Below are 24065 nucleotides of genomic sequence, written 5' to 3' on the forward strand. Positions count from 1 at the left end.
TTGCAGATTAGACCAGGATCTGGTGGGAATGTTCAGGGAGGCAGGAGAGGATATATTGTTTAATAATATCCTTCCTAACCTGTGTTTGCAAGTTCCTTTACTTAGCAGAGTTTTACATTCCCCTTTTAAACACACAGTGGATAGCTGGTTGCATTCTTACTTAAGCCTCTTAATATTAGATTCCTGGTAATTCCTTTATATCCCTCTTAAAAAGAATAGACAAGACACAATCTTATGTAAAGTATATAAAAGAAGTTTACTCACACATTCAGTTCACAGATGGATCTCTGAAGGCAGACTTAGTTACAGAGCATATACATGTGGAACTACCCCATATGAGGGTTAGTCCCAGTAACTGCAGACTAGCAGTCACTGCAGCTCACATGACGAAAGCAAGATGGAGAAGGGAGAGTGTGCTGCCTGTCTTGCCTTTTTGTTACCTGGGCAGGTAAGGTCACGCCCACCTCTAGTCACATGCTAAAGGAAGTTTGTCCCAGCCCAGGAGGAAACAGGAAGTTCCAACTGGCTGGACCAAACATCCCTTTGCATGTCCACTCTAGGACTGTTGTAGTTGCCTTCTATCTGTGTATCACATCCCACAGATCTTTCTGCAATTTACCCAGCACTTTATTTAACTTCATTATCCACTTCTTCAGTGTTCTCTTATTTCCTAATCCAAGGTTGCTTTAACCAGATAACCCATTTATTGAGCATTTGTCCTTACTTGTTTGCAACAAAATTTGTAGGGATGTTAGATGAGGTCAGCTATTTATTGCACCCTCATTCTCATTTGTTTGCACAGCGATCATACAATGTTGCAACTTTCCAGTGTGTTGCCCTTATCGCAAAAACACCATTTTGTTTTCCTAAGAGGGAAACACATTCGCTGCATGAGATCTACTTCATTTAGGTATAAAAATATTTAGATAATGGTATATTATTAAAAAATCAAAGTGGCTTACAACAGCAATGTTCATATAGGGGAAAAAGCCATATCAAAGTTTAAAATCAATGACCATTGACTAACTATTAAGGCATTTTCTTAATTGCCCGCATAAGCTTGGCAGCATAGAAAAGTTTTCAGCAGGTGTTTAAAGGTGAAAATGGACGGCATCTGCTGAATCTTCTTTTCTTTTTTTAATAACATAATAACAACAAAAAATAACAACAACGACAAAAGGATAAGAAGAAAAATGAAAGAGAAAAGTTAAGGTAAGAAAGAAGTACATAAAATAGTGGATGATAATACACCTTTGTGACTTCCCTCCACCAGTGCTCATCATTTTTTCATTCAAGTTCTTATTTACATTGCAAATCATGTATCACTACATGATTTCTTTTAGTATACTATTATGTTATCAATACAACTTTACGAGCTTAGTCTAAACATATCAGCATGTTTTTAGAGCAGTGTTTACTCATGTACATTTCGAACCATAACCATTGTGACCTTAATTTCTGATCTTATTGCCGCAGTTAATTTTGCCAATTCTATAAATTCTGTTAATTTATACAGCCAATCCTCTTTTGTGGGTATATAATTTCCTTTCCAGTTCTTTGCAAGGAGTAACCTGGCTGCTGCAGTTGCATAAAATAATAATTTTTTCCTGTGGTATCCCTACTATACTTAATAACTGCTGAATCTTCATTGCACAACCTGAATTTGCCAATATGTGACTCAATCCCACCAGGAAACACCCTAAAAATATGTTTCTAGCTAGTGCAAGTAGAAAGGGAGGTCCTATAGGGGGTTTCTTGCAGGCATCAGGTCGGCCAGTGTGAGAACAGGATGCAAGGCTAGAAGGGGGATTGGCCCGATCCGGCAGGCTCTTACAATGTTCTTACAGTGACCCAGAGGTGTTCAAGGCATTGGGTCACAACAAAAGGTAAAACTTCTGTGAGATTAGCTTGCAATGTGCATTATCTTAATAATGTTATTTGCCACACCTGTGGCTGGGTGGGGTTGGAGGCTCACAGGTGCTTGGAGGCTACACCTCTGGGGCTGGAGGTGGAGCATGTTATTCTTCAGTAGGAGATGCAAATATATTGTTCTGACTGACCTGTCTTAGTGGAGTTGAGAGGTCTATGCTTGGCTCTTCTCCAGTGGGGAGTTTTCTCCGAATGGAAGCGGGTTGTTTTCAGTTCCTCCAGAAGTTATGGAGGTGAGTGGCTTTTGAAATACTTATGTGGTGCTTGGGGTTCTTTATGCAAAAATAAAAGAAGAGGAAATAACATGAAGGGCTCCAGTTTCTTTCCAATACAAGTGGATTTTTACCTATGAGGAAATGCGACTTTTACACTTAACTTGGAAGGCATGTTGTGTCAAGCTCGAGTGATTCTTTGTGATGTGATACTAGCCAAAAAAATCCCTTACTTTGGGGCATTTTCTTAACTCACATTAGTTGGTGTCACCATGTATATATTGTACGCTATCTGATTGTAAATTAAGATACAATTCAGTAGTGATGTAAAAGTGTTGTACTCATATTGTTAGCCTACCGTGTGGCTTTTGAGTTGTCATTTGTGTTGGATAGCTGAATGAGGAGGGGGTTGCTGTGGTGGGGCTATTTCTTAAGAGCTGCAACTCTTGCAAATTGAAGGTTGGCTGAAAACACAAAGTCCTGCGAAGAATAATGATGCCCATTTGCCTGGAGACTTTTCTGCACACCGTCCCATTTTCTTGGCATTTGAGACTTCAGCTGGGATTTGGAATTGCAGAGAATTTCAGGCGCTTGTTTTATGTGTTTAACTTTAAAACTGTTGGTTTTCCCGTATGGGAGGTTTTATCAAACTCGGTGATACAAAATCATTTTCTGATATGCATAGAAGTTTATTTTGAGTGTTATCTTTGTTTCCCTCTGCATGTTAAACAAAGGTGAATGGCAAATATCTTTGACTTTGGTTGCATGTGGTGGGAGAGGTATGTGCCGCTTATATAATGCATACACATAATGATGAGAAATTACGCACGTAAATAGGATCCGAATTGCAATTTTTGCCACATGCAAGTAACCATTTTCTGGGTGTAAAAGAAAATGTTATTGTAACTGCTTGTAAAATTTAAAATGATCCCTTTCCCTGCTTTTATGAAGGTCATAGAATCATAGAATCATAGAGTTGGAATAGACCACAAGGGCCATCGAGTCCAACCCCCTGCCAAGCAGGAAACACCATCAGAGCACTCCTGACATATGGTTGTCAAGCCTCTGCTTAAAGACCTCCAAAGAAGGAGACTCCACCACACTCCTTGGCAGCAAACCAAGGTCACCCCAAGACATTTTGGAGCTAGAGGTGGGAAATCAAATATCAACTTCTCCTGCTAATTTAATATGGGGTTGTGCAAATATCAACTTCTCCTGCTAATTTAATATGGGGTAAGAGGCACCCAGGGACATGGAATCAATGTAATACTCCTATTTGTATTTTCAAAGCATAGGGAATTTTCATTTTCGAAAGGAGAAATTGTAGGACAGCCAAACTTTAAGAAAGCCCTATGAATAAGGAAGAATTAATGCAGGCACAAGGGCTCACAACCCATAATAAGCAGGATGGTATGGATGAACCATAAGTAAAATTCCAAATGTGAAGATTGCAAATATTCTGAAATGCCAAGAGTAGTATTCTGAAATGTAAGACTCGCCCTCTCCCCAAAAAAGGTTTTGGAATTGGTATGATTATTCGCATACTGGCTTATAAGAACATACAAAGGATAAGTACCGTATTTTTCCCTCCATAAGACACACCTAGTTTTTAGAGGAGGAAAACATGGGGGGGAAAACATTCTGAACGAAACAGTGGATGTATGATTTTTGTGGTTCATGCTGTGGCCACAGACATGTGATTTGACGGTGAGTTTGGGGTGACCCAATACAAAAATTCTGAGGATGCATGTGGATCCGTGCTTTGTAACCAGGTTTTTGCACCATTGTGGCCCCCTCCCAGGCAGCCTCCTTTATCTCTAGGGTCCCTTATCTCTCTCCCTGATCAGCAAACAATCCGTGGCTTTGTTTCAACACCCATTTCCCTCTTTCAAAAAAAAAAAAAAAAAAAGCATGATCTGCTTTTTGCCCCTGGGCAATTCACCTCCAGGGACCATGCATTCACTCCATAAGATGCACAGACATTTCCCCTTACTTTTTAGGAAGAAAAAAATGCATCTTATGGAGTGAAAAATACAGTATGTTGCAAGCTGCATTTTCTTATTTGCAGTGACAACTTCCCAGCTGTGACTGCTTACCTTTTAATCTGCAAAAAGGTAATTCACTGAATTCTCGGGAGTGAATTCTCGGGAGCCAGATTTATTACATTGTATGCACTGCGACGACAAACAATATTGGTACCTTATAAGAACAATTAGCTGAACAGTAAACACTGGGCTGGCTTGGAAACTGATCCTGTCCTCTGCTTTCTTACAGACTCAAGTGCATCTGTGTGATAATCTTCAGTTTATGTGCTGTATTCTATGTCTTCATGATGAAAGGACAGCTAACCGAAATCAAACTGGGGTGGGATGAAACTCCATTGTCCTTGAAGCTTTTGCCAGAAGAAAAATACAAGTCCATGTTCTTGTTTGATGGAATTTGGTAAGCTCTGCAAACGCAATTTCTTATTTTTAAAGTTTTTTCTTTCTTTTTTAAGGCATGAGACCAGGGAAATCCAACTCTCCCTCACTTCGGAATCCCAAATCTTTCAGTTTAAATGTTGCTTTTCATTGTGTGATTAAGCCAATGTTGATGCTATGCTATTCTCCACCCTAGTCAAGGCTAACTACTTGTGACCCCTGCTCAGTTCCCCCCCCCACTAACTTCAGTTTTCAAAACAGGTGTCTTGTTAAAAAAAGAAAAGAAAAAATAAAGAGAAAAGCACAAAACTTAAAACTGCTAAATTTATTTTGAATTGCAAGAATAAGTAATGCAACAATCTTTCATTACATTTCTCAAATGCAAAAGGAAATGTTTTAGCACAGAGATAATTTTGAATAATCTTATGAATTGTGATGGTTTCTCTCTCTTTTTATCGGCTGCAGCTCACTAGAAAAATGAATACATTTAAAAAAATAAGATTAAGATGTGACGAAGATTTAAAATTAGGTGCATTTTCACTTTTTACGTATACATTGCATAACCAACAATCAACTCTACGGTCTATTTCATATATGCAGAAAAAGACGATTCTAATTATTAATCACTTCAAAAATTATATTTTACTTTTTATATTTGGGAGAATTTCATTAGAAATTTATAAAATATGACAAAAACTACATACATAAAAAGAATTCTAATTGTGGATTACTTTTAATGATGATATTCTTCAAAATATAAAGTAATAGTAAAATATTATCAGAAATGTATGAAATATAACAAAAACTAATCAGTATAAAACTGTACCCTGCAAAGGTCAGTACTGCAACCCTCTGAGTTCTACCATATAGGCAGCAACTGTGGATGAAGCTGTTATATTTGCTAGGTTAAAAAGGTAAAGGACCCCTGGATGGTTAAGTCCAGTCAAAGGTGACTATGGGGTTGCGATGCTCATCTCGCTTTCAGGCCAAGGCAGCTGGCATTTGTCCGCAGACAGCTTTCCGGGTTGTGTGGCCAGCAGGACTAAACCGTTTTAATAAACTAAACCGTTTATTAAGTCAAAACACAGCTTTGACTCTCAGCTTCTGCCTCCCAACTCCTAGCTTGCTCTCGGCTCACGCGGCTGCTGGCTTTTGTCCTGCTCACTTCCAGTCAGGTGAAGGAGGGACCCTTCACAAGCTTCCGAAGAAACTTGCTTGACTAGTTCAGCAATGGAATTCTCCGTTCGATTTTAACCATTGCAATATCCGGGACCCCAGGAATTGGAAGGGACGTTGGCGTCATGCAGACCAAACACAGCCCTGCCCCCAAAATTGCAGCAGTGTCATAAAATTGTCATGGACTTCCTTGTGAGGCAGTTGTTTCTGGGTGATGAATATGCATCTGATAAGCTTACTTTGCTGGCTGCTCCCTGGCACGTTAGGATTTTTATATCGGCTATCATAGAAGCATTTGGATCTTCTAAGTGACTCCTATGCTCTTGTTTTGGTATTAATATTGTATTGAAATAATGTCAATTATGAAGATATAAAGTGATACCAGGGGTGGGGGGCAGAGGGAGAAAAATAAGGAAAGAAAAAAAGAACAAAAATGTGTAGAAAGGAACAATATACAAAAATGCAATGTAACATACTCCCATACATTCTTATATAAATATATATGATGTTATTATCCTAGTACTTATGTAGATAATAGTCTACTACACTTTCTGTGCCAGCTTTTAATTGCCTGAAAACTTCTGTTCCTCCAGGCAATAAAGACTGCGCTTTCTGCAATGGCTACTTGAAGTCTGTTTTCACCTTTTAATGGTTTTTATTGCACGGTTTTGTGTTTTTATTGCTGTAGTGCTCACCAGATGGTGGACGAGTTTTGTGGCCCAGCGCGCGGCCCCACCGTCCTCCCAAATCCCTGCCGCTCTGCTGGCCATTGCTCCGCCCCCCTTGGCCATCGCGGTCCCTTCTGGGTTTCCGCCAAAACCAAATTTCAAATTGACCAATCTGCAGTGGCTGGCGGGGGGCAGCAGAGCAGACCGTGATTGAGCAGGCTTCTCAATAGTCCGCTCCAAAGGTTTAAAAGGGGGCCGGAACTGACTCCAGCGGCGCAGTCAACCCTGGAGCATCACCACCCACTCGGCTTTCCCTCTAATTGTACCCTTTCTTACAGGCTAACCTTTCTCCTTTCCGGGTACATGGGTGTTGCTACATTCAGTCGATGGTTGCTGTTTTTTCAGAACGGGGAAGGAATTTTCCCTGCTCTACAGGTTTTGCTTTCCCCGTAGCAATTGTCACAACTTTGGCGGTTTTAGGCCTTGGGCAGAAACCTTTAGTCCAGCAATCGAAGGGGTGGTGTGGTGACTTTCTCCTTTTGCAGAGGTGATATCAGGGTTCCCTGTTAAAGGGGTTTTGAGGGGAGTCTCTGGCCACAAACGCATAGCACTGGGCCATAGAACTCCCCTCAGCAACGCGGAAGGGGGGCTAGCTGTGTAAGCGCACATTTTGCAGTGTCCCCATGTTCCCAATTGACCCTGTCTTGCCTCAGACCCCCAATGGAGAACACAGTGAGGGGCTGAGAGGAATACACACCCAATGCCTAAGCCAAGGTTTCCTACATCTGAAATTTTTAATAAAGTTGTGGCCATTTTAATCCCAAATATATTGCCATGTGATTTCCTTGATCTGAGGTTTGGCTCCCAGAGGGTGGGTGGGACTGCGCCCTGGCACACAAACTGCTTCAACATATTTTTATGCCACTGTGCGTATATTTTTTATAAAAGAACTTGTAATTTGAACTACGGGACGCGGGTGGTGCTGTGGGTAAAACCTCAGCGCCTAGGACTTGCCGATCGCATGGTTCGAATCCCCGTGGCGGGGTGAGCTCCCGTCGTTCGGTCCCAGCTCCTGCCCACCTAGCAGTTCGAAAGCACCCTTAAGTGCAAGTAGATAAATAGGTACTGCTTTATAGCGGGAAGGTAAACAGCGTTCCATGTGCTGCTCTGGTGCCAGTTCGCCAGAGCAGCTTCGTCATGCTGGCCACGTGACCCGGAAGTGTCTGCGGACAGCGCTGGCTCCCGGCGTGATGAGTGTGATGAGCACACAACCCTAGAGTCTGTCAAGACTGGCCCGCACGGGCAGGGGTACCTTTACCTTTACCTTTAATTTGAACTACAGTGATCCTGCCACACGGCCTAATTTTCTGAACAAATGTGATGGCCATGTGCAACAAATTTTGGTGAGATTTTGGTGGACTTCCACAAGATAATCATAAAAGAAAATTCTCCATCTACCTTTCTACACGGAGAGTTGCCATTGGAGAAATTATTAACGGCCAATAGTTTCAGTGTTCCCTGTCAAAGAACTGTGTGTTCTTTTTGTTGTTGCAAACTGTGTTCTTGTAGCATTTCTAGAACATACAAATATGTATTTAATATAAGAACATTTTTCTTAAATTCTCTCTAAGTTTTATACTTTGTGGACAATTCCTTTTATTTTATACGATTTCAAGCATGGTTTGGTCTCCTTACAATGTAAGATGTTGTGCAACTACTCACAAAAGGTAACTTCATTTTATATTAATAGCCCATAACTTTTATTATTTTTCTCCGTTCTCTCCTGCTTGCCTCTCTCTACCCTGTCCAAAACAGGCTAGGACCAAAAAACCGCTGCGAGTGTGTCGGAGCCAAAAAGCTGACAGTCTATCAGTTGGGGAACTATATTGATAAGGATAAGCTTGCTGCTGTCACAGAAAGGCGCGAGAAGGAATTTGTGGATTATCAGCGAAGGTAATGTTAACTTACCCACGTGAACCAGAACTGCATTTTCAAGAACTTTACAACATAACTGCAAGGGTTGTGGTGGGTCATAAGGGTTATCTTCATGGATTCGACCAGGGATGGGGAACCTGTGTTCACCCGCCTCCCTGCTGAAATATGTTATTGTACTCTAGCTCCCATCAGCCCCAGCTGGCATGGTTGATGTTCTGGGATGGAGGCAATCACATCTGGAGTGTTACAGGTTCCCCATATCTGGATTAGGCAAAAAAAATGTTGTCTCTACATCAGATTATTAGAGGACCATGCAGTACTTTCCCAAAAGCTTCAGTTCCTTGAAGTTATAGTTAACTTGGCCTCCCATATAAATGCCACTTTCCCCAGCAGCAACAGCATCTCAAAATAAAACCTGGACCACGGTTAAAAGCCTCTTGAAATCAACATAATTCATTTGCACTCTTCCTTGAAATGAATGCTCCTTTACAAATGTGTGTACCCAAATCAAAATCCAGCGGCTATCATAGCATCTGATGACATTCAGTTCTAAAAGTTAGTAGTACTGAAAGTTAATTTCTCATGCTTTTGGATGCAAACTTCCATCATCCCCAACCAACGTTGAGACATGCTTGAGGGAACTGAGATAATGGAGAAGATTTGGCTTAGTTCTCCTTATTTACGCACCCCTTTTCATTTTTTTAAATTAATGAACTTTTTTTTGCAAATTTATAAAGAAAGAGATATATAAAAGAGTATAGTAAAAGCTATGGTTTTCCCAGTAGTGATGTATGGAAGTGAGAGCTGGACCATAAAGAAGGCTGATCGCCGAAGAATTGATGCCTTTGAATTATGGTGCTGGAGGAGACTCTTGAGAGTCCCATGGATTGCAAGAAGATCAAACCTCTCCATTCTTAAGGAAATCAGCCCTGAGTGCTCACTGGAAGGACAAATCGTGAAGCTGAGGCTCCAGTACTTTGGCCACCTCATGAGTAGAGAAGACTCCCTGGAAAAGACCCTGATGTTGGGAAAGATGGAGGGCACAAGGAGAAGGGGACGACAGAGGATGAGATGGTTGGACAGTGTTCTCGAAGCTGCTAGCATGAGTTTGACCAAACTGCGGGAGGCAGTGGAAGACAGAAGTGCCTGGCGTGCTCTGGTCCATGGGGTGACGAAGAGTCGGCCATGACTAAACGACTAAAAAACAAACAGAAAGAGAAAGCAGGAGAAGGGGGAAACAGGGAGAGGAAAAACCCACTGGTTTGCAATAACAAATACAATTAGCATCTCTACGTCCATCTTACGTTACACATACAAACTGATATACGCCATCCAAATGTCCTTGTAGGTAGCCAAATGAAATTGAGGTGGCTTGTAACAATGCTTTCTATAAACACCAGTCCCCACAGCAGAGCGGCATTCCAAGGGTCTGGGCTCTCACTCAGGGTTCATGTTTCCTTTGGAAATGAGGCACAGCGGAGACCGGGGTGTCTTTAGGAGATATGGTTTATTTACACACATATACAACCTGAGCCTATAATGTAGGAGCTTACAGCGTTACACCCCAGGAGGGTTACATTTCTCCCATTCCTGCAGCCTTGAATTCCAACCGCTGCCCCCCCCCTTCAGCTTGCTGCGTTTACCAAAATGCACCATTTCACATTACAGAGAAACTGTAATCTTAAACCTCTACTACGACAGCTACTCACATTTGTCTCTGCTAAATAACACAGAGTTCAGGGAGGAGAGGCCACACCCCTTTGCCATCTTAGCTCATGGCTCAGTTGCCTGTCTTTGTTCCCTTCTAATGGCCCATTTTCTCCCAAGCAATTTCCTGGTAGGGGGCAGGAAACCTGGCCTGTGTTTTGACACTGTTAAATTCAGGACCTGGCAGCCTGCCTTAATACTCCAAGCATTGGTTAACACCCACTAGATCCAGCACCATTAGAGAGAGGAATTTAGCCGTTGGGTGAGTCAAGGCACACGCAAACCCATAATAATATGTTCACATGTAGCAAGGGCATTTAGTTCTTCAGTCCATTGTGTAATAGGTGGCGAAGGTTTATCCTTCCGGGCCTGAAGTATTGAGTCTCTCTTGTGGAAAATGTGGCTGACAACTCCTGAGGCAAAGGTGTGTTAGTCATGAGGGACTGTGGGTGCTCTTGTGCTGGTTATAGGATTCCCAGAGAGACGTTGTGAGAACAGCATTTTGTATTAGCTGGAACATGGGCCACATTCACAATATATATTTCAAGCACTGATCATACCCTCCAATGAAAACAGGGACATCCTATTACTATTTTACTATTGCTATTCCCCACCCATCCGACTGGGTTGCTCCAGCCACTCTTGGCAGCTTCCAACATATATAAAAACAAAATAAGACATTAAACAAAATTGAACACACCCTATGCAGGGCTCCCTTCAGATATCTTCTAAAGGTTGTCTAGTTACTTATCTCCTTGACTCAAGGGTTGCATAACTCCATACTTTCCAACATTTTTTGGGATGAAAATAGGGACGTCCTAAGGACATTCCAGAATCAAATCAGAAACTGGGACTGCTTCTGTAAATCCAGGACTGTCCCTGGAAAATAGGGTTTGCACAATTATACCACTTTAAACAGTCATGGCTCTCCCTCCCCCCACCCCCCAATTCTGAGAGCTGTAGTTCATTAAGGCTGCTGAGAGTAGTCAGGAGACCCCTGTTCCCCTCAGAGCTACAATTCCCAGAGGAATTGTTTGTCAAACCACTCCCTGCAACCGATATAATGAAACATATTCTAGAAGAAGGGGCGGGGGAAGGGAAATACGGTATTTATCCGCTAGATGTTGCAATCTAGTTTGACTTCTATTGACTCCATACTGTTGTGTGTTTACCAGAATGTATCTACATCTTTCCTTCTCCTCTCTGCTGTATGAGAAATGTGCAAGTTCTCTTCGGTGCTTATGATAGATTGGAACTTGTCCCAACCTGATGCAGCCTAGGTTCCTTTGCACTGAGTGAAAAAAGGTAAAGGACCCCTGGACGGTTAAGTCCAGCCAAAGGCGACTACGGGGTTGCAGCGCTCCTCTCACTTTCAAGCCGGCGTTTGTCCACAGACAGCTTTCTGGGTCATGTGGCCAGCCAGACTAAACCGCTCCTGGTGCAACAGAGCACCGTGACGGAAACCAGAGCACACGGAAAAGCCGTTTACCTTCCCGCTGCAGCGTTACCTATTTATCTACTTGCACTGGTGTGCTTTTGAACTGCTAGGTTGGCAGGAGCCGGGACAGAGCAACAGGACCTCACCCTGTCATGGGGATTCGAAACGCTGACCTTCTGATCGGCAAACCCAAAGATGCTCAGTGGTTTAGACCACAGCGACACCTGTGTAGAAATTAACCTGCAAGTAGTTTCTTGAAAAAGTACGCCTGCATCAACATCATATTTTTCTTCCTTTCCTCTCTCCCCCTCCTACCCCTATGCCTGAGGAGAATTCTGTAGGGGGGAAATAACTCTTTGCGGCTGTGTACACATTTGCATATATTCCGTATCTCACACACTCCCACCTCTGATTTGGGAAGTGGTGCATGCATGTCGCTAACCACAATAAATATGTAACTTGCCTTGCCTTGTGAAATACTGTGTTCTGTCGCATTTTCCCACAAATCGCCTTCAATCCTACTTGAGAAAAAGAATGGCCTGGCTGTGTTTAAAGTTGTCAGTTTCTATGCAGCCTTTGTTATGATCTATAGTTGGACCTAGTTGCTGTATTGTGATGTTGTTCAAGCCTGCAAGTTAATTATTCCAGAGAAAACGGGGCCAGCTGCTCTGCTCAAAGTGTGTATTTTGGGCAGGTGGACTATTTTTTATTTTACTTTTTAAACAAACAGTTTCCTTACCTGTGATTCCCACACTCGCAACATGGCTTCTGAAGACTCAAGTCCTGTCTCTTTGCTTTGACCTAGGTATCCCTTCGAGACAAAAGATGTCCTTATTGCTCAGCCAAACACTCCTTTAAGCTATCCGATTCAAGGAGCTGAGGTGATGCCTTTGCACACCATGGTAATTCCAGGTATGTTAACAGACTTAGCTGAATGACATTTGCAAACATTAAACAGTTAATAAAGGTTATTGACCTAAGGCAGGGGTCAGCAAACTTTTTTTTGGAGGGGAAAAATGGCACTTCCGGAAAAAAATTAACTATAAAAAAATTAACAAACAGAATCGCCGATCCACGGAACGTCCGCGGGCCGGATCCGCAGGGCAGTTGGCCCGGATCTGGCCCGTGGACCGTAGTTTGCCAACCCCTGACCTAAGGCTTTAGCTGGTTCTGTACTGCAGAAATTCTAAGTTGACTAGTTGACATATCACTTGGTGTCAAGGAGACCATAGACAGGGCACCCATACCCTGAATAAACATATCACACAAAGCCCTCTGTTTGGTGTTGGGTTTTAGGTCCTCTTGGCATCTAAGGAGCCTGTGATTGGCAAACTGAGGCAAGAGAGTGAAAAATTAGACGAGCTGTTCAAAGGTCACAGAAATGCTGGTGTTCACGAACTGAAACCATTTTATTTCCTTTCAAACTTTTGGACACAGTGGCTGCTTTCCTTAAGAGTGCCTATAGTTTTTGTCTTCTTAGCATGCTGGTTTGGGCTCAATTGTTTCTTTCTCGGGAGAGTATTGCAGCCAACTCCGCTGGACTTGTTGGGGTGTGGGGAACGGAAAATTGGAAGAGTATTAATGGCAGACCTGTGCTTGCTTTTGTTCTTAAAGGGCTTGGTTTCCATGGAGCAAGTACAGAAAACCTCCAGGTAACTTTGTGTTTTCATTAATTATGTTTCATTATATGCTCCCAGGGACGCGGGTGGCGCTGTGGGTAAAAGCCTCAGCGCCTAGGGCTTGCCGATCAAAAGGTCGGCGGTTCGAATCCCTGCGGCGGGGTGCGCTCCCGTTGTTCGGTCCCAGCGCCTGCCAACCTAGCAGTTCGAAAGCACCCCCGGGTGCAAGTAGATAAATAGGGACCGCTTACTAGCGGGAAGGTAAATGGCGTTTCCGTGTGCGGCTCTGGCTCGCCAGAGCAGCGATGTCACGCTGGCCACGTGACCCGGAAGTGTCTGCGGACAGCGCTGGCCCCCGGCCTCTTAAGTGAGATGGGCGCACAACCCTAGAGTCTGTCAAGACTGGCCCGTATGGGCAGGGGTACCTTTACCTTTTATATGCTCCCACAGCAGTCCAGATTCCCAGGCTCTGAAAGCTGGTTGGGTCTTGAATGTTGTTTCCCTGAGAGAAGCAGGCATCCATGACCCATCTAAAACATTTTGTTGCCAGAGGAAGAAAACATTATTTATTCCACTGCTTCTTTTTTTTTTTTAAGGCATATTTCTCAAGTACCAGTAGCTCCTTTTCACATTTTAGAAATGGGGCTTTATTAGTAAAAAATAGGCGACACAAAATAAAAATGCCTCCACATGGAAACGCACCACCGCTGGTAAACACCCAGCTCACAATGATTAGTCACAGAGCTCTCATAGATCATGGAGTTGAAAGGGATTCCAAGCGTCATCTAGTCCAACCCTCCCCCCCCCCCAATTTAGGAATCTTAAAAAAAAAATATTATTAGTATTCAATTACAAGCATCCAAAATAAGCCTCATTATATCCATATCAAATCACAATACCAAATCAAATGTCAAACATCAAGTAATCAACTTTCCAATTGTATAATTTTGGTCCCTCCCCCCCCCCACATGTGCTAGAATTACAGGTTTGGTAAATTCTTTTAATTCTGCTTCCAAAATCTAATTTAATCCAGTTACATTCCAATCAAAATAATAATCCATATTCTGCAAGTCAGGAATCTCAACTAGATCATCCATGACATGTTCTTGTTGTTTAGTTGTTTAGTCGTGTCTGACTCCTCGGGACACCGTGGACCAGAGCACACCAGGCACTCCTGTCTTCCACTGCCTCCCACAGTTTGGTCAAACTCATGTTAGTAGCTTCGAGAACATTGTCCAACCATCTCGTCCTCTGTCATTCCCTTCTCCTTGTGCCCTCCATCTTTCCCAACATCAGGGTCTTTTCCAGGGAATCTTCTCTTCTCTTAGGAGATGGCTATCATATCTCCTCTCACTCCTTCCAGGCTAAACCTACCCAGCTCCTTCAACTGTTCCTCATAAGGCTTGGTTTCCGGATCCTTGATCTTCCCAATCGCCCTCCTCTGTGCACGTTCCAGCTTGTCAGCATCCTTCTTAAATTGTGGTACCCAGAAGTGGACATCCCCTGATTTCTGACCTTCTGTTTACCCCCCTCCCCCATTTCCTGCTGATGTCCGTTTGTGTATCACCTGATTTAGATGAAAATGGAGGGGTTTTATTTGCTCCTAAGACTTTTTTTGCCATTTGGGGGGGACCCAAAATCTCCAGGTGATCCTACAAGCTTCATTTGGTGCTCTCAACACCCTGGCTGATGTATCCCAAGACGTGGTAGGTGGGCGAGGGGAAAAGAAGCTGACCATCTCTACTCCCCATGTGAAGCTACTGAATTACATCCTGGAACACATCACGTACACAAGCACAGAGTATCTACTCGATGTTGTGGATCTGGGTGAGTTGGATTGCTACTGCGGGACAAGCATTGATTGCCCCTTGACTTCACCAGCCTGAAAACCATGTTATAATTATTGCAAGATGCTTTTGAGCAGCTTTCCGGCCATTCTCCCTTTTGAACAAATGCCAAAGGTGGCAGCGAATTATCTTTTCAGATCTTGCTTTATTTCTTGATAAAATGCTTTGCGGTGTTGAAAATGGCTTGTCCTCCTCATTTTTAAGACCTGGGCCGGGGGATTGGAAAAGTTTTGTGGAAGAATATTGCTGCCCAATCAGAACTGACATTTGAGATGGTTGATTAAAATAGGCACCCTCTAAATAGCACTGAAAGCAGAGAAAATGATAGGTTCCTGCATTGCAGGGGGTTGATGACCTTGCGGTCCCTTCCAGCTCTACAAATCTTTGATTGACTGGGTGTGGACCATAATTCAGTGATGGGGAACATGCTTTGGGTGTGTATGGTCCAAGGTTCAAAGTCCTGGCATTTTTTAAAAAGGCTTAGATTTGCAAATGTAAGGAAAAAGGTAAAGGACCACTGGACGGTTAAGTCCAGTCAAAGGCGACTATGGGGTTGCAGTGCTCATCTCGCTTTCAGGCCAAGGGAACTAGTGTTTGTCCACAGACAGCTTTCCAGGTTGTGTGGCCAGCATGACTAAACCACTTCTGGTGCAACAGAACAGCCTGATGGAAGCCAGATCTCATGGAAACTCCACTTACCTTCCCATCGCAGTGCTACTTGTTTATCTACTTGCACTGGTGTGCTTTCGAACTGCTAGGTTGGCAGGAGCTGGGACAGAGCAACAGGAGCTCACCCCGTCGCGGGGATTTGAACCGCTGACCTTCCAATCAGCAAGCCCAAGAGGCTGTAGTTTAAACCACAGCGCCACCCGCGTCCCTTATAAGTATAAGGAAGCTTCCAATAATATTGCGAGGTTAAATTCAAGCTTAAACTGAAGAAAGTAGGAAAAACCACTGGGCCGGTAAGATACAATCTAAGTCAAATCCCTTATGAATACACAGTGGAAGTGAGGAACAGGTTTAAGGATTTAGATTTGGTGGACAGAGTGCCTGAAGAACTATGGATGGAGGCTCGTAACATTATACAGGAGGCAGCAACGAAAACCATCCCAATGAAAAGGAAATGCAAGAAAGCAAAGTGGCTGTCCAATGAGGCCTTACAAATAGCGGGGGAGAGAAGGCAAGCAAAATGCGAGGGAGATAGTGATAGATACAGGAAATTGAATGCAGATTTCCAAAGAATAGCAAGGAGAGACAAGAAGACCTTCTTAAACGAGCAATGCAAAGAAATAGAGGAAAGCAATAAAATGGGAAGAACCAGAGATCTGTTCAAGAAAATTGGAGATATGAAAGGAACATTTCGTACAAAGATTTCCATAATAAAGGACAAAAGTGGAAAGGACCTAACAGAAGCAGAAGACATCAAGAAGAGGTGGCAAGAATACACAGAGGAATTATACCAGAAAGAAATGGATGTCTCGTATACCCCAGGTAGTGTAGTTGCTGACCTTGAGCCAGACATCCTGGAAAGTGAAGTCAAATGGGCCTTAGAAAGCACTGCAAATAACAAGGCCAGTGGAAGTGATGGTATTCCAGCTGAACTATTTAAAATTTTAAAAGATGATGCTGTTAAGGTGCTACACTCAATATGCCAGCAAGTTTGGAAAACTCAGCAGTGGCCAGAAGATTGGAGATCAGTCTACATCCCAGTCCCAAAGAAGGGCAGTGCCAAAGAGTGCTCCAACTACCGCACAATTGCACTCATTTCACACGCTAGCAAGGTTATGCTTAAAATTCTACAAGGAAGGCTCAAGCAGTATGTGGACCGAGAACTCCCAGAAGTGCAAGCTGGATTTAGAAGAGGCAGAGGAACCAGAGACCAAATTGCAAACATGTGCTGGATTATGGAGAAAGCTAGAGAGTTCCAGAAAGACATCTACTTCTGCTTCATTGACTATGCAAAAGCCTTTGACTGTGTCGACCACGGCAAACTATGGCAAGTTCTTAAAGAAATGGGAGTGCCTGATCACCTGATCTGTCTCCTGAGAAATCTCTATGTGGGACAAGAAGCTACAGTTAGAACTGGATATGGAACAACTGATTGGTTCAAAATTGGAAAAGGAGTACGACAAGGCTGTATTTTGTCTCCCTGCTTATTTAACTTATATGCAGAATTCATCATGCGAAAGGCTGGGCTGGATGAATCCCTAGCCGGAATTAAGATTGCCGGAAGAAATATCAACAACCTCAGATATGCAGATGACACAACCTTGATGGCAGAAAGTGAGGAGGAATTAAAGAACCTTTTAATGAGGGTGAAAGAGGAGAGTGCAAAATATGGTCTGAAGCTCAACATCAAAAAAACGAAGATCATGGCCACTGGTCCCATCACCTCCTGGCAAATAGAAGGGGAAGAAATGGAGGCAGTGAGAGATTTTACTTTCTTGGGCTCCATGATCACTGCAGATGGTGACAGCAGTTACGAAATTAAAAGACGCCTGCTTCTTGGGAGAATGGCAATGACAGGCCTAGACAGCATCTTGAGAAGTAGAGACATCACCTTGCCAACAAAGGTTCGTATAGTTAAAGCTATGGTTTTCCCAGTAGTGATGTATGGAAGTGAGAGCTGGACCATAAAGAAGGCTGATCGCCAAAGAATTGATGCTTTTGAATTATGGTGCTGGAGGAGACTCTTGAGAGTCCCATGGACTGCAAGAAGATCAAACCTCTCCATTCTGAAGGAAATCAGCCCTGGGTGCTCACTGGAAGGACAGATTGTGAAGCTGAGGCTCCAGTACTTTGGCCACCTCATGAGAAGAGAAGACTCCCTGGAGAAGACCCTGATGTTGGGAAAGATGGAGGGCACAAGGAGAAGGGGGCAACAGAGGACGAGATGGTTGGATAGTGTTTTCGAGGATACCAGCATGAGTTTGACCAAACTGCGGGAGGCAGTGGAAGACAGTGGAAGACCTGGCGTTCTCTGGTCCATGCAGTCACGAAGAGTCGGACACGACTAAACGACTAAACAACAACAACAACAAATGATTGCCTTGTAACCTTGATAGCATATGGCTGCCAAAGGATAAAGTACCACATGATTAGGACAAATAATGATAAGACTTTAAATGCATGAATAGGAAACCTGTGACCTTCTTGGGAGCCTAGTTCCAACTGGAGCCTAGTTAAAATTATATAAACAATTGTGCTATAGAATTGTGCTGTAGAAGTACATACCATATATGAAGTATCAAGATAATAGAATTTATAACATAGTGGTTTCTGCAGTGAACAACAACTGTTACAATGTCTATATAATCTATATAATTTTCATTTTACTTAATTTTTATTTGTTAAAATATGTTGAATTACAACATTATATTCAGTTATATTACAGTGGTGCCTCGCAAGACGAAATTAATTCGTTCCGCGAGTTTTTTCGTCTAGCGAATTTTTCGTCTTGCGAAGCACGGTTTCCCATAGGAATGCATTGAAATTCAATTAATGTGTTCCTATGGTCAAAAAAAGTCCAAACAAAGCCAAATTTGGTACAACAAGAGTTTATTAACTGCTCTTTAAAGTCACACATACTGTAAAGAGCATTTCAAAAATTGAAGGAACAATAAATTAAGTTTCTAAACATGACAGAAAAACATTTAAAAATCAACAAAGTGTACAGTACATTTTCTAAGACTCTGGGGGACAACTCGAAGAAGGTTCCTCTTCCACTCTTTGCTTCTTGCTGAAGAACCTGTCCATGGTCTGCTGCTTCATCCGCCTTTTCAGCACCTCCCTGAAAGACGACATGACCCTCGTATCAAAAGTGTTCGCAAGGTCACGTGTCAGGTCCTTGTCAGGGTGGTGCCGCTGTGCAAAAGCCTGCACATCTTTCCACTTCTGGCAAATGTCCCTCAGTTCTTTGGAGGACACAACCTCCAGGAACTCCGCTGCAAAGTCTTCAGCCGCAGGAACATCAGAACTGGCAGCCTCTCCATGCCTGACCACGCTGTGGATTCCAGATCTTGCCTTGAACCGGTCAAACCAGCCTCTGCTTGCCTTGAAGACTTCTGACTCGCCTGAGGTTCCTGGCTGTTCCCGGACGAGGTCTGCATGCAAGGCCTTGGCCTTCTCACAAATGACGGCCTCAGTCACTGTGTCCCCTGCACGCTGCTTCTCTTCTAACCAGATGAGCAGCAACTTCTCGACCTCCTCCAGAACAGCTGGGCGGTTCTTCACGATCCTGGTGACTCCCTTGCCTGCATCAGTCGCAAGGATCTTCTCCCTCATCTTCAGGATGGTGCCGATGGTCGATGGGTTCCTGCCGTACTCCCTGGCGAGGTCTGTCACACGCATTCCACTGTCATGCTTCCAGATGATCTCCTTCTTCATTTCCAGCGTCACCTTCTCCTTCTTCCTCTCGCCAGCCTCCGCAGCAGCAGTCTTCTTGGGTCCCATGGCAGCACAGCTCTTACCTTCGTAAACTCAGAAAAAGAAAAAGAAATCAGCAATTCAAACCCAGAACCAAGTCCTTGAATTCCAAACACTCAACCCAAAATCCAAAACCCCCCAAAAAAGTTTTAAAAGTTTAACTTACGAAATGGCTGCAAATCACCAAAGTCTTCAAAATCCTCAAATGGCTGCAAAAGAAGTTTTGGAAAAGCTTTAAAAATCACCAAAGTCTTCAAAAACCTCAACTGTTCCCCCAGCCACCCACCCACCACACAGAAATTACAAATCCCTCCCCAACTGTTCCCCCAGCCCCTCCCCAACTGTTGCAAACCCCTCCCCAACTGTTCCCCCAGCCACCCAGCACACAGAAATTCAAACCCAGAAATTTTTTTTTAAAAAAAACAACATGGCCCAATGGTCACAGAAAACCATAAAAATTCAAAAAAAACAACCACACAAGCTCCCAGATTCTTGCAAACCCCTCCTCAACTGTTCCCCCAGCCACCCAGCACACAGAAATTCAAACCCAGATTTTTTTTAAAAAAAAAACAACATGGCCCAATGGTCACAGAAAATCATAAAAATTAAAAAAAAAACCACAGAAGCTCCCAGATTCTTGCAAACCCCTCCTCAACTGTTCCCCCAGCCACCCAACACACAGAAATTCAAACCCAGAATTTTTTTTTAAAAAAAACAACATGGCCCAATGGTCACAGAAAACCATAAAAATGCAGAAAAAAACCACACAAGCTCCCAGATTCTTGCAAACCTCTCCCCAACACCAAGTCCTTGAATTCTAAACACTCCAACCCAAAATCCAAAAACCCCCCAAAAAGTTTCAAAAGTTTAACTTACCAAATGGCTGCAAAAGAAGTTTTGGAAAAGCTTCAAAAATTCAGCAAAGTCTTTAAAAAGCTCAAAAAGGCCACCACACCGCATGCTATGTGTTGCTCCTCGAAGTCAAGTCGCAACTGCACCTCTTCAAGCAATGCACCCTGGGTATTAACGGTTTTAAGACAAAGGAAACAAACTTGTAAGACGTTTTCGTCTTGCGAAGCAACTCAAAAACGGAAAACTCTTTCGTCTAGCGAGTTTTTCGTCTTGCGAGGCGTTCGTCTTGCGGGGCACCACTGTACTTAGAATATGTACCACTGATGAAGCCCATGAGAGTGAAACAAGGCATTATTCCGGAAATCCTTGTCAACACTGTGGAACTGTAGTCGGCTCCAATTTGGACTTCATGAACATATGTGGAACAGAACCTAACATATATTTGGTCTTTATGAATGAGCTGATTTATTGGGACTTCCGTCTATATAATTGCACTTTATGTGTTGTTTATGTGCAAGGTAAACATTTGATATTGTGATAAGAATATAGAGAAGAGTATTGTTTATGTGAATGCACAGCCGGTTACGTCTTGTGTGTTTGTCGAATGTATTTCATGTAACGCAAGGTTTGATGTTGTTTTGTGGGTTGCAGTTCCCATCACCCCAGAGTATTGGCCAAGCTGGCTAGAGCTGATGGTAACTGGGAGTCCCAAATCACCTGGAGGGCTGCAGGTTCCCCACCCCTGCCCCGCCCTAAAGGAATTACTCCATTGTTTTTGGCCCAATTAGACAGTTCTTCTCCCCAATATATAAGGGACGCAGGTGGTGTTGTGGGTTAAACCACAGAGCCTAGGACTTGCTGATTAGAAGGTCCGCGGTTCGAATCCCCGCGACGGGGTGAGCTCTCGTTGCTCGGTCCCTGCTCCTGCCAACCTAGCAGTTCGAAAGCACGTCAAGTGCAAGTAGATAAATAGGTACCGCTCTGGCAGGAAGGTAAACAGCATTTCCGTGCGCTGCTCTGGTTTGCCAGAAGTGGCTTAGTCATGCTGGCCACATGACCCGGAAGTTGTACGCTCCCTCGGCCAATAAAGCGAGATGAGTGCTGCAACCCCAGAGTCGGCCACGACTGGACCTAATGGTCAGGGGTCCCTTTACCTTTACTCCCCAATATAACTGCTCACTTACCCCGTCATCAAGGGTCAAAATAAACAGCCAGTGTTTCTTTTTCGGAAGGCAGCCTTCTCCCGCGTTCACTACTCACATGCTGGTTTTGTACCTTAGAATCACCGAATTATAGAACTGTAAAGTTGGAAGGAGTCCAACCTCCTGCAATGCAGGAATATGCAGCTCTCCTGTACGAGGATCGAACCTGCAACCTTGGCATTATCAGCACCATGCTTTAGCCAACTGAGCTATCCAGACTGATCTTTTAAAAGACATGGGCGTTGTTTGCTAAGAGACACTTAAAACAGAAGGGTGGATTCCACTACTTTTGGAGTATGGCTTGCATATTCCTACAAGTGGGGGGTTTATGGTCCCAAGTGCCATCTGAACTATGGCAGCCAAGAAACGGACAACTGCTGACTGACCTACCCATTACTTTCCAGTGACATTTACCATGGGGACTCATCAGGTGAGGTTTCCTGTGACCATCCGACAGCCGGGCCTTCCTAAGCTGTTTGACCCAGGACCAGGTGAGCTTCTGGTGCCCATTCAAATAGCAAAACCATGATGACGTAACACCTTGGTTGGCTCTTTTAAGCAGAGATGGGTAGAAGGTAGATCTCTGGATGACTTTAAGCCAAACAGCAAAGGTTTCCAACACCTAATCCTGAAAAACACCAACAACAAAATAATGCTTCCACCTACCGCCTCAAATCATACTGCTGAAATGACGGGAAGCAGGAGTGGTTGCAACCTGTAATGGATTTCTCTGTGGAAGGACTGTGAGCTCAGTTCTGCTACTCAAAACAAATTCCCGGGCTCAGAATTCCTTAATGCTAAATATATGTCCTTTGTAGGTGGATCTTGGGGTTCTAGCAGAAAAACACAAGAGATGGTGTACAGTAAGCCTGGAGTGTGCCCTAAAGATATGTGGCAGCTAGACTGGTGACTGGGATTGGCCACCGAGATCATAGAACACCGGTCCTGAAAGACCTACATTGGCTCCCAGTACGTTTCTAAGCATAATTTAAAGTGTTGGTGCTGACCTAAATCAGGCATCCCCAACCTGCGGCCCTCCAGATATTTTTGCCTACAACTCCCATGATCCCTAGCTAACAGGACCAGTAGTCAGGGATGATGGGAATTGTAGTGCAAAACATCTGGAGGGGCGAAGGTTGGGGATGCCTGCCCTAAATGATGTCGGCCCAGTATACCTGAAGAGCATCTCTACCCCCATCATTCAGCCCAGACACTGAGATCCAGCTCCAAGGGCCTTCTGGCTGTTCCCCCACTGCGAGAAGTGAGGTTACAGGGAACCAGGCAGAGGGCCTTCTCGGTAGTGGCGCCTGCCCTGTGGAACGCCCTCCCGTCAGAAGTGAAGGAAATAAACAACTATCTGACTTTTAGAAGACATCTGAAGGCAGCCCTGTTTAGGGAAGTTTTTAATGTTTGATGTTTTATCATGTTTTTAATATTCTGTAGGTAGGCCCCCAGAGTGGCTGGGGAAACCCAGCCAAATGGGTGGGAAATAAATAATAAATTACTACTACTACTACTACTACTACTACTACTACTACTACTACTTGCTTCAGACTTTTTTCTGTCAGCTTGTTTGTTTTATTATTTTCAAACTTTATTAAGTCAAAAACACAGCTCTGACTCTCAGCTTCTGCCTCCCAACAGATTACGAGTCCGCTGCTCTTAACCACTACACCACGCTGGCTCTCATTTTATGGTGGGGCAGGAGTAGTCAATGTGGTGCCTTGCAAATGTTGGACTATAGCTCTCATCATCCCTGACCATTGACTTCACTAGTTGGGGCTGACATGCCCTCCAACGTTTCTCCAATGGCAATAGGGATGTCCTATTCCATAAGAGTAATTATTATTATGAGCGGCTCCCAACATATATAAAAGTGTATTAAAACATTTAAAAACTTCTCTATACAGGGCTGCCTTCAGATGTCTTCAAAATGTTGTGTAGTTACCGTACTCCTCTCCTTGGCTTGGGAGTTGCATAACTCCATGCCCTCCAATGTTTCTGTGGTGAAAACAGGGGCGTCCAATGGGAACACAGGGCATTCCGGGATCGGATCAAATCAGAAACCAGGAGGGCTTCCTGTAAATCCAGACTGGCCCTGGAAAATAGGGACACGTGGGGGGTCTGGGCTGATGGAGGGCACCACAAGGGCTACTTCTGTAGTAGGGAAGAGAAGTTACTTCAACTCTGCAGAAGGTGACCTAAGCAGGCACCCAGAGTGAAAACAGTGGCTCAGGAACAGAACCTTCAAGGAAGAGGCCTACTTTGGGTTGTGGTAGGAAATGTTTCTACAGTGGTACCTCGGGTTAAGAACTTTGTTCTGGAGGTCTGTTCTTAACCTGAAACTGTTCTTAACCTGAAGCACCACTTTAGCTAATGGGGCCTCCAGCTGCGGCCGCGCCGCCGGAGCACGATTTCTGTTCTCATCCTGAAGCAAAGTTCTTAACCCGAGGTACTATTTCTGGGTTAGCGGCGTCTGTAACCTGAAGCATATGTAACCTGAAGCGTATGTAACCCGAGGTACCACTGTACTTGAATGAGAGGCTGAATACAAGACTCCTAGAGTACAGGCGTGGGAAACAAACCCACATGGGTTGCTGAGTGTGTTGGCTCACTCTTCCTTCCCTTTCTTTGT

General features: G+C 43.8%; 1 protein-coding gene across 2 annotated transcripts in view; it reads left to right on the forward strand.

Annotated features, from left to right (window-relative positions):
* Positions 1-1790: 1790 nt before the first annotated feature.
* The window catches only part of B4GALNT2 (beta-1,4-N-acetyl-galactosaminyltransferase 2), a 29662-nt gene continuing 7387 nt past the window's right edge, over positions 1791-24065 (forward strand). Inside the window, exons 1-7 of one of the 2 annotated variants that reach the window (XM_053363433.1) lie at positions 1791-1886; positions 4416-4583; positions 8221-8358; positions 12291-12397; positions 13100-13137; positions 14751-14931; positions 21835-21921. In XM_053363433.1, coding sequence (XP_053219408.1) covers positions 4471-4583; positions 8221-8358; positions 12291-12397; positions 13100-13137; positions 14751-14931; positions 21835-21921 — 664 coding nt within the window. In that variant the 5' untranslated portion in view covers positions 1791-1886; positions 4416-4470. Of the gene's footprint in view, positions 1887-2053; positions 2163-4415; positions 4584-8220; positions 8359-12290; positions 12398-13099; positions 13138-14750; positions 14932-21834; positions 21922-24065 lie in introns of those variants that run through there. The other variant, XM_053363432.1, reaches the window with a different exon arrangement.

The sequence above is a fragment of the Podarcis raffonei genome, chromosome 13 (assembly GCF_027172205.1).
Source record: "Podarcis raffonei isolate rPodRaf1 chromosome 13, rPodRaf1.pri, whole genome shotgun sequence".
NCBI classification, from domain to species: domain Eukaryota; kingdom Metazoa; phylum Chordata; class Lepidosauria; order Squamata; family Lacertidae; genus Podarcis; species Podarcis raffonei.